Below are 12,412 nucleotides of genomic sequence, written 5' to 3'. Positions count from 1 at the left end.
TTTTTTCCCCCCCCCCCCCCCCCCCCCCCCCCCAAGAAAATTTTTGCTACATTTTAAATTATTGAAATAATTCAATGTATTTAAAACCACCTAATTTGATATAATAAACCATTGCATTACTAATTATTTGCTAAAACTAATAATAATAATTTGAGTATTTGTTAGCAGTTTGACTTTGTGTGCGAAACGGGCCACCTAACACCCTTAATTTTTTGTCTAACGATATGGCACGTCGATTAAACTTGCACGTCCTTAGTCAACTATAAGGACATGAACAAGTATTTCTACGTTCAATCATATAAAAATAAAAACAAAAACAATAATTATGACACACTGTGTTTGAAGAGCATATTTATATTTTTTTAATGGATAAGATTTCGAATAGTTATCTAAAATTAAATGAGAATCATAAAGAGTATTAAATCGACCAGTTCAACAAGAAAAGTTTGAATAGCTTGTTAGTTGAGCTTTCTTTTAAAAAAATTGGCATGTAGTATAATTTAGGGATTATAAATGAATGCTTATCACGTGAAGGATTATCGTGTGGATGTAAATGCTCAAATGCATGTATAGTATGTTTAATCTATGTATAGCGAGTGTTTTGTTAAGCAATACAGAATTCTCATACACTCCATTAATTTTCTCAATTTTAATATATTGGCTACATTCAAAATAAGATGTCAAATTAGACCACGAATTACAAATGGATTGAGAATTGGATTATTGGTTAAAATCGAACATTTAGAATTCAAGACATCATCTAAGAATCAACGATTCGCAACTAAAAATGCCGGTTCACGCCAACTTTGATTTTTGTTTACTAATTGAATCGCTTATGATTTCACTACAAAAGTGGAATAAAATCTAAGTCAATGTCAACAATTAATTTTAACCACACATCTCATCGACCCCACAATTTTTAATCACACTTTCCATCAACTTTTATCAAAATCTATCAAAAAAGAGTCTGATGTTTATCTATATCAAACGGGGCTTAATTTTTCTCATTCTTGATTCAATCATAAGCTACTCCTTTGACAGTTGATCATTAATCTTTTTCTAGTTAATATCGAAATCGATTTTTAAAACATGGAATGTTGCATGAATTTGCACAAAAATATAAAATGAAGGAAGATGTTTACTTATAATTCCAACGTGTAGTTTCTAGATAAACCAATTCATCGATTGCACTTCATATAAGCAATACTTTTTTTTTTCTTGTTCATTTTACCCTCTAGACATGGACATGGCAGAAGTCCGGCTTATTTATGTTTGCGTGACAAAATTTGGTAGATAGGCGTGACGATGTGTGGTTATAGTTGGTCAATGTTTGTTATGGGATTTTCTTTTTCTGTTTATTTATTGTAACTGCATTTACTCCTTCGTATTCGTGCTGCCTTCAACCAACTTGAATTAGGTAAGAAATAAGTAAACACAATTATTTGATTTATGCTAGAAGAATAAAATAATCACTTCAGAAAAAGGAAACAAAGAAAGGATAAAGTAATGAATAACGTTATTTAGTACTATTGGTGTTATAAAATTATTTTAAGGGGCACTTAAGTGACATTAAATGATAGATCCAAATAAATGAATTACATAAAATTTGAATTTTAATTAAATTTATCACATTATGACACTTAGATTGATATTTTAACACCACTGATGCTAAATAATATTTTCGAAATTGATAATATACCATTTCTGAGGAGAAAGAATTTCAATATGGTTGGTATGAATTTATTTCCAAGGTAGCTCCCATAAGTTTCTCACCATATATATTTTGGGACGAATCTTGACGTACAAGTAGGAGTTCACAGAATTCATACCAATCACGACATCTTTTTTGTTTTTTGGGGGGAGGGGTTTAGCCAATTTTTTGTACAAGGGGGTTCTACCCCTACCTGGTAAAATAGCAAAACTCTATATTTTGGTGTATATGGAAAATTGCGCGGTCGACTATTGTTCTTTCCATTTATTTCAAAATTTTAATTTGGGAGTAATTTATTCGCGATTTCTATGTAAAACAAAACTTAAGGTTCCATTTAATTTGGGCTTCACTTAGCTCAAATTGCTACTTTGGGAGTAATTTATTCACGAATTCTATGTAAAACTTAATGTCCCATTTCACTTGTGCTTCAAATTTTAATTTTTGAGTTTTGAATTTATTTCCAGCCTTTTGTTTTGAAGGCCTGTTCAAATATTGTAGAAAATGAGTTCAGTTTATCATTTTAAAAAATTGTTTCTTAAAACAAGAAACTGACAAACATATTTGATTTTAAAATTTTAAAAATTGTTATATGATATTTTATTTAATAAATTTGATTATTCTGTACAATAGAATAACTTCATACTAATATATTATACAATCATGTACATTTTAAAGTTGGGTAAATCTTATAATATTTTTTTCCGCTACAAAAATAAAATACAACTAAATAATAAATTAATTTTGACAAAAAGTAAAACAATGACGTGAATTGAGAATAGCAGAAGTGTAGAACCCAATTTCACACCACACCACCACATTTAGGATTATGGCCGTCTCATCTTTGCCGGTTCTAATTTGTATTGTGAAATTGGGTTATGAAAATTTGAGTTTGATTGGAATTATGATTTGGGGGGCTCTGCATTGATTGCAATGGAAAATCGACCGAAGGTGATGGTGGGGGTCGTGAGAATGGTGGTCTTGTGAAAGGGGTAGGAAAGGGTTGGTGGTGGAAGATAAACGAATGAACCAGATGAAAATGACCATTTGTGACATGTTGATTAATGCAAACATATTTCTCATGTCATGGAAGAAGTAATAACATAGTAGCGAATATTTAACTCACATTCATAGTTGCCTCTATGACTTTTTAGAGCAAAGATCTAGCATCGCATTCTAGACACAACTCATTGGTATGAATTAAGTTAAAGTGACATGAAATAGATGATAGAAGGTATGACAGTTTCTCACACGCATGGAACTCGTGAAAAAAAAATGTGGGATTGTCACCTATTGTGAATGTCGGTCAAGGGAGGCTGTGACAACCTCCCTATTAGTATAGCATATTCCTCATTTGTATAGACAGGACCGACTCTAAGCTATGCAGGATGTAAGAATGCACATTCCCCATAATTATAAGACAACCCTAGTTATAATGTGTTACATATGTAACACATTATAACTAGGGTTGTCCTATAATTATGGGGAATGATTTTTATTTTATTTTTAATTTAAGGAGACTATTGTTCACCCACTAAATCAAGTCGATTTAAAAGACTATAGCAAATAACTAAGCCGAATCACTTCACAGGCAAAGCCTTCTTCACAAAGTATGCCATTGGTCCCATTGCTACTACTTCTGATTAGGCCTGGACGTAATTTGGTTTGAATTAGTTTCGCTTCAACTCGAAATCAAAATCAAATTGTCAGTTTGGATGAATTTTAACCCAAACCAGTCACTCTTGCTCTTAAATCGAATCGAACCAAATCGATTTGGTTTGGTTAGTCTGTTTGAATTTTTAGTCCAAGTTAAATTAAAAAAATAATAATAATAGTCCAAAATTTGGGTCCAATTAGATTATAAGAAATAATCTAACTAAATAACCTTATATTACAAGATTTATTGATTAACAAATAAAATAAAATTAATAGAGATAGATAAACAGAAAATTTAAAAACTTTTTTGCTTTTTTATGCATTATGTAGCATGATTGCCTAAATAAGGAAAAAAGGTTAAGTATAACTTAATGAGCTTGTAAAAGGGAAATTCTAAGGCTATTACTTACTGGCAACATTATAGATTGGAGATGATTAAAATATAGTTATGAGATTATGAATAATTTTTGATTTTTATTTTTCTTAAAAAAATAAAAATAAACATTTAAGTAGGTTGGGTCTTTCGGTTAACCAGCAATTTGAGGTTTCAAACCATAATTGAACCGATTCACTATAGTTTTGTTTAAAAAAAATCAAACCAAACCAATTATCCGTGTCAAATAGACCTGAGCTGATTTGATTGATTTGGTTGAATTTTTTGCCCAATTCTACTTCTGATTCACCAAACAAATGAATTGATAGTGTTAATGTATGACTATTATCGTTGATGTTTCATTTTGTCATTAAATAATATTTGTTATTTATTTATAATTTTTCAAAAATATTTTTTGCATTTGTAATCATGAACATAGGATTAAGCGCCTTCAATTGCTTTGTGATGTATGAGCTAGGTATTTGTGTAGAGAAACACAAATATTATTTGGATCTTAAAAAAAATTTCCATTTTGAGTATTGGCATTAGAACATTAGTATATCTTGGAATGTATTGGACATGACACGTATAAATTAATTTTTATATTATGAACATGGACATAAATTAATATATACTATACTGTCATATAGATTACCTAAATTCATTATGGAGTAGTGATTGCTATTCGAGAACTCAATTTGACATATAGAGGAGAGAAATTATTTTCTTGTTCCTCTTGTGTGATGTGATTCCAACCCAAGAGTGAACTAACTCTTGGAATTGGTTTTTTTCCTTGGTACCACTTATCAGTGCACTTTTAACTTGAAATAATACCAATAAACACTAGGGGTTTGAAGCTTGGTGATCAAGGATATTGGAATTTGTAGTTGTTCGATCCGTAATTTGGAACCAAGAATTAACCACACTTCGAGTGTAAATTTACGTGGTTAATTTAAATAAAAAAACTATTCTTTCATGATATGTAAATAAAAAAATAAAATAAAAAAGTACTATACTTTTGTAATAGAGTTCTACTCTTTTACAACTTGACAGGATGCCACGTGGCATCATGCCAATGGGCAGTGTCCAAATAATGCAGTATTCGTAACCAATGCAATTCTGTCAACACTACATCTAACACTTGCACTCTGTACAAATACTTTGCAATACAATAGCTTTATATTAGTGAATTAGTATAAGATCTTTATTTTTTTGCTTTATAAACGTTTCTTTATTAAGTGAAAGATGGACATGCTTTTAGATTTCATGCACGGCACCCCCACTCTCAGGGACAACCTTGGGTAATTGATATTGTTAGGTTATGTAAAGTCAAATTTGCTTAATTTTTTTTTTCCATGTTCTATAAAAAATAAAATAAAATAAAAAGGAGTGAGATCCCTTCTCCCATTCTAAAAAAATAATGAATATCACATCCAAGAGTGATCTACAACGGACCATTTGATCTTCAATTAAGTTCCCTTCCCAGTGTTACATACCGAGCAAACTTCCCTCCCCATGTGGCACAACAACATCGCCAACACTTGGGTACCGATCTCTACCCATAAGTAAGCATAAGTACCGATTATTTCGGGCTTGACAACCTGTGCAAGGGGAGAAGGCTGTCTCGAGAAGCAGAACCTTGGGGACCGCACAAGCGATCCGTGAAACCAAGGCTAGCTAGGTTTGTTTGTAACTCATAATGTACCATGAAATGGTAGTCTCTTGCCCCCTTGTCAAATCCGCTCTTGGATCGTTGCTTTGTCGTGTCTTGCCCATTTTCTAACATTTTTGGAAGGCAAGGAATGTGACAACTTACACACTTCTCTTTAATGCACATGGCCTTTTCCTTGATTGCAGGTTTCGTAGCTCAAATGACTTCGCTCAAAGGTTTCATGTCTAAAGGCTTGTCGTCTCGCAAGGCTTCCTTCCTATAGTAGGTTCGGAACTTTGTCTTGCTCTTGTAATATGCCATATTTTACTCTCTTTTCACTAGTATACATATTTAAATGGAGAATGACAAAGTGCCCGAATTTTGGTAACCGATCCTCACATGGAGCGTGGACCTCGCGTGAATAAAATAATGCCCTATCCCTGAGGTGTGAGTGTTCGGTCGTCCTGCATGTCAACAATTATGCTTGTGTAGCATGACCCTATTCAAATTGGATTGCGGTACAATATTGTCACGTCTCCCAAGAATTCGATTAAATGAAATAAGGGTTGGTTGATCCTTTTGTGGTCGTCCTTAGATATTATTAGTAAAATAATGTCTTCTTGTGAACAATGTTCTCTAGGACATACTTGACTACTTCAAACAAAACGTGAAACGCATGTCCTGTCGAGGTGTGAACCGTGAAGTATATTATTGCTGAATTCTAATATTATAAAAATCAGTTTATTAATAAATGCACTGCATTGTATTTTTTATTTGATGGTCTTTCAGAATATAGATATATAATATTACTGTATACTTATGAATATATCACCTCAATATAAAATTTAGTTATTTTTATATTATGATGCAGTCCCATACGATATTTATTTTGGTTTTAATATGAATTCTGGTCAATGGTTTTATGTTCATCCGTCTATTCAACAAATTAAATTAACTACGTTTACTCATCAAATTAAGAGAAGCAAATTGGTCAAATTTAATTTGTTTTTTGTTTCTATATTTTATGAATGCCGTTGATCGTACTCTGTGTGTGTGTGTATATATATAGAGAGAGAGAGAGGGGTCCGTGACACAACAAATATTATATATAAAAAAATGATATCGTTCTGGATAGAGAGAAGCATATTAATTTTAATGACGAATATGCATTTTTATAAGTTAACTTCGTTTTCAAAGAGATACAATTAGGTATATATCATACTTGGCAAAAGATCTTTTCGACTTTTTTTAATTGTGTCAACACTTTATAATAATCACTTGAAAGGACATGATAATGAGTTTTACATGTACAATTTTCGATTTTTTGGCTTGGTTAATTTGGGCAACAGCCAGTGTGATAGGGATATCCATATTATGAACTACTAGATAAACAAAACTACCATAAAAAATGTCGTTACCAAATCAAATAGTCCTGCATTGCACATCCGAGGAGAATTGGAATTTTGGGGACTACCATTTGAATCAGCAGGTGGTGGGGTCCTTACCGGAATCGTAACTGGAGCCAAAGGTTCTGGTGATGGCGGAGATGGGGCTGCAGCCACCGGAGTACCTCCTCGGGTACCGTTACTAGGACAAGAAGGTGGGACTACGTTAGGCTGGGGCATAATTGATGTGGCCTGTACTACTCCATCTATGCCATGGCATCTTATAGAAGACCCTCGAGTACAAATATTAGGACTAATAATTCTAACGTTGTTGAGAAAAAACCGGCTTCGGCCGTCGTTTGAAATTTTGAGGACAAAGCCAGGCATAGATGTTGGGATCAAGGAACCTGTGGGGAAATGCAGGAGGTGTTCCATAAGAAGAGGCGAAGGGATTGAGTGGTGGAGCAAGAAGTCGACCACTCTGTTTTCGGGCATCCCGGTTTTCGCAAGAATCCGGTCGTTAGGCATCAAGAAAGTGATGTTGCCATTAACAAGATCAGAAGGGGCCATCTTTATGAGCATTACAAAAGTGAAGTAATTGGCTCTCTGCATTTCTTCTATGGCTGTAGTCATGGCTTGGTTTCTTGAAGTGTCTGTGGCAGTGGCTGATGATACGAGTACCACAAGAAGAATTAACAAAGCCATGACGTAATAAGTGGACAATGAAATTGAAATGACAACTTTTGGGCACATTAATGTTAGCGTAGATATAACTGCAATGTTAACAGGTTTTCATTTTAATTTTTATTTAAATTTCCTGGTTATCTTGATCATGCATACTTGCTGCTGTAACAACTAAGGCTCATCCTTATTGCATGAATAGGATATTTTCTTCTTTTATACCATTTTCTTTTCTTTCGTACACCGAACAGGGATCGGGAAGCCCGAGGCCCGCATTTTCCAACTCCAATCACATCCCGACTTGGCTTGTGCAGGATTGAACTTCTAAACCATGTTTGGCATGCATAATGGAATAAGACTACACATTCAGAGAAGAGAAACATGCAAGATTTTGTCTATTATCCTCCATTTCCGCCCATATTTCTTAAGAGTGTATACGAAAAGAATCATAAATAGAAAGAAGATTAGGCTAAATAGATTACTCAATTAGAAACCATACCTAGGATCATATTCATATGCAAAATATGCTGTTAACAAATCCTTACATGGCAAATATCCTGCAGTTCCACTGTAAATAGAATACACAATTCTGCTCAAATAATGTATTATAAAGCACAATTTTCTACGAACGAAAGAGTGTGACGGTTTTAGAATTGAAGTTAAAAATATCAATCTAGCTTCACATCAACATTGTCCAAGGCCTTGGAGGATAGTTAAAATTTAATAAGATCATCTTTAGATGGCTGCTGTTTCTTTGATTTTGAATCCGACGGACCACCAGCTTTCTTGCCGAAAATCATCTCATCAAGATCGTCCATCATGTCATCATTGTTCCCTCCAGGAGATCCACTATGAGCGCCTGATGATTTTCTGATAAGAGCTTCTTCTTTTCCTACCCGGGGAGAATCATCGGGCTCAACAGTTACAGGTATCATAGCGGGTTCTGGCTCCCTATGAACAACCAAAGGTTTCTTCATGTCATCAAATTTAGAAAGGACTTTCTGAATTTCGTCATTCACATTCAGTGCTTCAAAGAGTAGGGCCTCGTTATCTCCAGCTGTCTCGATGATTCTTTGAACAGTATATTGCGACTTTCGGCACTGTTGTACTAGTGTAATGGTCAAGTCATCCTGCAGAAACTATCTAAAAGTTATTCGAATGAAGAAAACAAAAATAAAAACTGATGCTTTATATAACTGGAAAATACTGTGCTACAAAGAAGAAAACTATCATTTGAAAGTTTTATGACATCAAAAGACTCTCAACAACAGAAGTCAGCCCCCTATGTGATAAACTAGTGTGCGCTCAATTTGTTACATGGCTCAAATACAATATGTCTAGAACTGAGAACATAAATCCCCAAAGTTATGCCATGAATGGAACTAATTCCGAGCTTCCTCCATTAAATCTACCTAATTTTGGAAATCTTTATTTCAATAGTAAAATCTCCTCTATATATGGTCAAGAACGTAGAAGTTTGTGATGGATGAAATTTGATAAGTTTGCTCAATGAGAAGTCGCTTTTATACTTGAAAAGAACATAGACTAGAAATCATTTACTCTGTCAACAAATAAAAATGAGAAATCAAGTTTAATGTTTGCAAATTGCAATCAAACCTCACTATGGTTGATTTGATGGCTGTAATTATCAACACAACAGAAATCTAAACCATGGATATAAGTATGTAGTATAAACCACTATTGCAAATTAATATCAAAGAAATAATGTGGCTAGTGAAGTTTGATTGCAAAGAACAAGAAGAGGCAAAATACGTGAATGGTAGGATACCCCAATTATTTAATGATGTATAACAACCAAGATTACGTAACTATTGCACAAAGCAACTACACAACAAGATAATCGACTTTAACAAATTTCTAAAAGCATGGATTTGGTGAAAGAAAAAAGGCCAGAACAATGTAACAGAAAACTCAGACTTTGAATGAGATCTTACATGATATTAAGAGTAAGAGAAGTTCCAAAATTTCACATTTGACATTAATATTAAGTTGTAAGAGTACCTTGAGAGCATCTTGCTCAGGAGAAGAGGATAAAATGGTGTTAAGAAGCTCCACACTGTTTCTTGCCACGTCAAATGATTCTTTCGTTTGTTCTGCTGAAAAGGTTTGTTCAGGGATATCCCGATGTAGATGTTGTGCAAGAGTAGCATCTGATTCTGAAGCTGAGACAGATCTGGGAGGAGTGAATATAGGAGCTAAACTTTCATTATCACGGCCAGGGAACCTTATGCCTCTTGATTTCAGACTCTAAGATAAGGCAAGAGCCAAGAATATGAGGAAACAAGTTCAAGAAAATATATCATAGAGCTGGGCAAGCTGTGGTGATACCATGACAATGAACTATGCTCTTGGCCTTCCAGCTCACATGCCTTCGCATAAATTTATATAGTTTAAAACTGTCTTTTCCATTAATTTGTGTGCTAACTCTCACTGTTACTATTGAAGCAATTTTTAGATCAGATATCAATTAGGATATTAATAATTTCTAGGAGTCTGCTTTGTTATGTGCAAGACTAAAAGCGATCAAATTATTCAGGCAGCCCATCAGCCATAAACATTTAAAAAAAAAAAAATGGAATGGGGATGTACAATTAATAATTCTATATAAACTGCAGGAAAGTTTTGCTCAAGTAAAGAAAGCCTATGCTACTAAAAGATAAAACACAGGGACAATTGGTCTTTAATTGCTGCTCGTTTGCATATAACAAAGTCCAATAGAAAGCAATAATCAACGGACTAATGATATCAGGTACATTCAACAGATAAGATACCTTATATGTCTCTTCATAAACAGGCAAGTATCGCAGCTCATTTGATGACTCTCCCCAAGATTCGATCAGTGTCAGTGCTCTATTCCGATTGTTGACCATAGTCTGAGGATCATCAATCAGCTTCACCATCTCATCAAGCACCCTTTCAGCAGCGACTTCAGAGAACGCTTTCTCACAGTTCTTCACAACAGTTTCAAGCAACACAAGAGCCAAGTACTGAACCCTGGGGTTCTTCAACATAATCCGTTTCTTAATTCCCCGAATCAAATCAACACTGTTGATCCTATCATGGTTGATCATATCACAAAGTTCAAGATTCGTGGCCCAATCTGGCTCATCTAGGGTTTCGGCAGTGGCTTCCTCAACAATCTTCTCCGTCTGATTCGGACCTTGGAAAAATTCCTTCATCTTGAAACTCATTGAACTCACACCAGCACTTATCTTCTGCCCCACCTCAGTCCCTCCAATCTTCAATTTTTCCCCAAAGGCACTAACTTTTTCCATCAAATTATCACTCATCTTCTGAAAAACCAAATTTTCTTAGATACTTACAAAAACCGAGAAACAAATATTTCCGTTGGTTAAAACCCACACAAGCAAACCCATGAAGTATCAAAACAAAAACCCATAATATAAACTAACATCCTACATTAAAATAATCCAAGTTTCATCATAAATAAACTAACTCACCATCAGAGATAATCAAAATACACGAGGAAATTCAATGATCAGATCAAGAAACAAAAGAAAGATTTTGAAAGTGTACCTTATAATTGAAAGAGGCAAGTTGCGCGTTTCTGAGAAGACTCGATTTTTGCTCTCGCTTGGAAGGAAATCTGCCGGAGTTCCTATAAAGGGTTGCTGACTTGCAGTCCCAGTCTTGCGTCTTGTACTTTACGGAATGGAAAAAATAAAATAATATAAAAAAGTAACAATAATAATAAAATTCGAGGACAGTTATACATGGCCCTTGTTTGCGCACCGTTTTTCGAAAAAATATATATTCTTTAACGATGTTTTGATATTATTTTAACTACATATTTTTTAATAAAATAATATTACACTCTAATAAAAAAAATTCTTTATTTTTAGTTACACATTTTTCATCAATAAATTATTAAAAAGACATTTTTCCCCAAATATGGGGATCAAACAAGCTCACGATATACTTAGGATGGTTAGATATAGTGTTCAAAAATGTTCAGATTCAGAGATAACATCCCATCTTATATTTAAGTGTCGAAAAAATGAGTTATGTTATATATACAATTGTACAAAGTTGGTTGACAAAGTAATATTTACCACAATCGTTTCAAAACCAAAATTTTAAATTATTGAAAATCAATGGCCCGATCAACAAAATTTGTAAACACATTTTGTACAAATAGTATAATACCGAATCAAAAGAAAGTCAATTTTATGTTGAACACCTCTAAGATAACATGTAAAATGGAAATTTAGATTTTTAAAGTAATCGAAACACTCCAATGGAAAGATGCAAATGAGATTTAAATTGTATTTTTATCAGAAATTGTTAAAAAAAAAAAAACCCCTTCAATTTACATCTTTTTAACATTCATAAGACCATGTTTGATAGACATGAATTTCATGGAAGTGGAAATTGATTTCCACCCTAAACAAAAAAATGAATGTTTGATAGGTTTTTTTTCTAGGAATTCATTTTCCCACTTTAATGTCACCTAAACCATTTTCCATCAAATTGAGGAATGGTGAGAATTGCCACCCAGGGCACATCCAAGTTGGCGGAACAATCACATTGGGGGGGCTCTGGAACCAAGTGTGAGGAGTTCGATTCCTGGTTGGAGCAGCCAAGTGATGTAATAACCAGAGGAAGGGTTGGAGCAGCTTGGTGATGTAATAACCATGGAGGAGGGTCCCTTTGGGGAAGGAGTAAAAGCCATGTGGGAACCTGGGAACCAACAAGGGCACAACCTGCGATTTACCTTCACTAGTCACTGAGGGGCCGGGGGCTAGAGGTCCAGGATTTAGTCCGGTTAAGCTGGGACACCTGGGTTATCAAAAAAAAAAAAAGAGGAATGGTGAGAATTCATTTTCTAGGCTGCTAGCCGATTTTTTATTTATTTTACAATGAAAACAAATTATATCCCTAATTGTAAAAAAATTTAAAATAAATTTCTTTAATTG

General features: G+C 34.0%; 2 protein-coding genes across 2 annotated transcripts; both read right to left on the bottom strand.

Annotated features, from left to right (window-relative positions):
• Positions 1 to 6,610: 6,610 nt before the first annotated feature.
• LOC111410583 (FAS1 domain-containing protein SELMODRAFT_448915-like) lies at positions 6,611 to 7,551 on the bottom strand. Its single transcript, XM_023040998.1, has one exon. The coding sequence runs from the start codon at positions 7,524 to 7,526 to the stop codon at positions 6,771 to 6,773; it is 756 nt and encodes a 251-aa protein (XP_022896766.1). The 5' UTR covers positions 7,527 to 7,551; the 3' UTR covers positions 6,611 to 6,770.
• A 379-nt stretch (positions 7,552 to 7,930) lies between these two features.
• LOC111410582 (TOM1-like protein 1) lies at positions 7,931 to 11,179 on the bottom strand. Its single transcript, XM_023040997.1, has 4 exons — positions 11,013 to 11,179; positions 10,247 to 10,768; positions 9,477 to 9,722; positions 7,931 to 8,584 (listed from the first exon to the last, which is right to left on the bottom strand). The coding sequence occupies exons 2-4, from the start codon at positions 10,763 to 10,765 to the stop codon at positions 8,168 to 8,170; spliced, it is 1,182 nt and encodes a 393-aa protein (XP_022896765.1). The 5' UTR covers positions 10,766 to 10,768; positions 11,013 to 11,179; the 3' UTR covers positions 7,931 to 8,167.
• Positions 11,180 to 12,412: the final 1,233 nt, after the last annotated feature.

Source organism: Olea europaea, chromosome 15 (genome assembly GCF_002742605.1).
Source record: "Olea europaea var. sylvestris chromosome 15, O_europaea_v1, whole genome shotgun sequence".
In the NCBI taxonomy this organism is placed as follows: domain Eukaryota; kingdom Viridiplantae; phylum Streptophyta; class Magnoliopsida; order Lamiales; family Oleaceae; genus Olea; species Olea europaea.
This window is presented reverse-complemented; position numbering and strand designations above follow the sequence as displayed.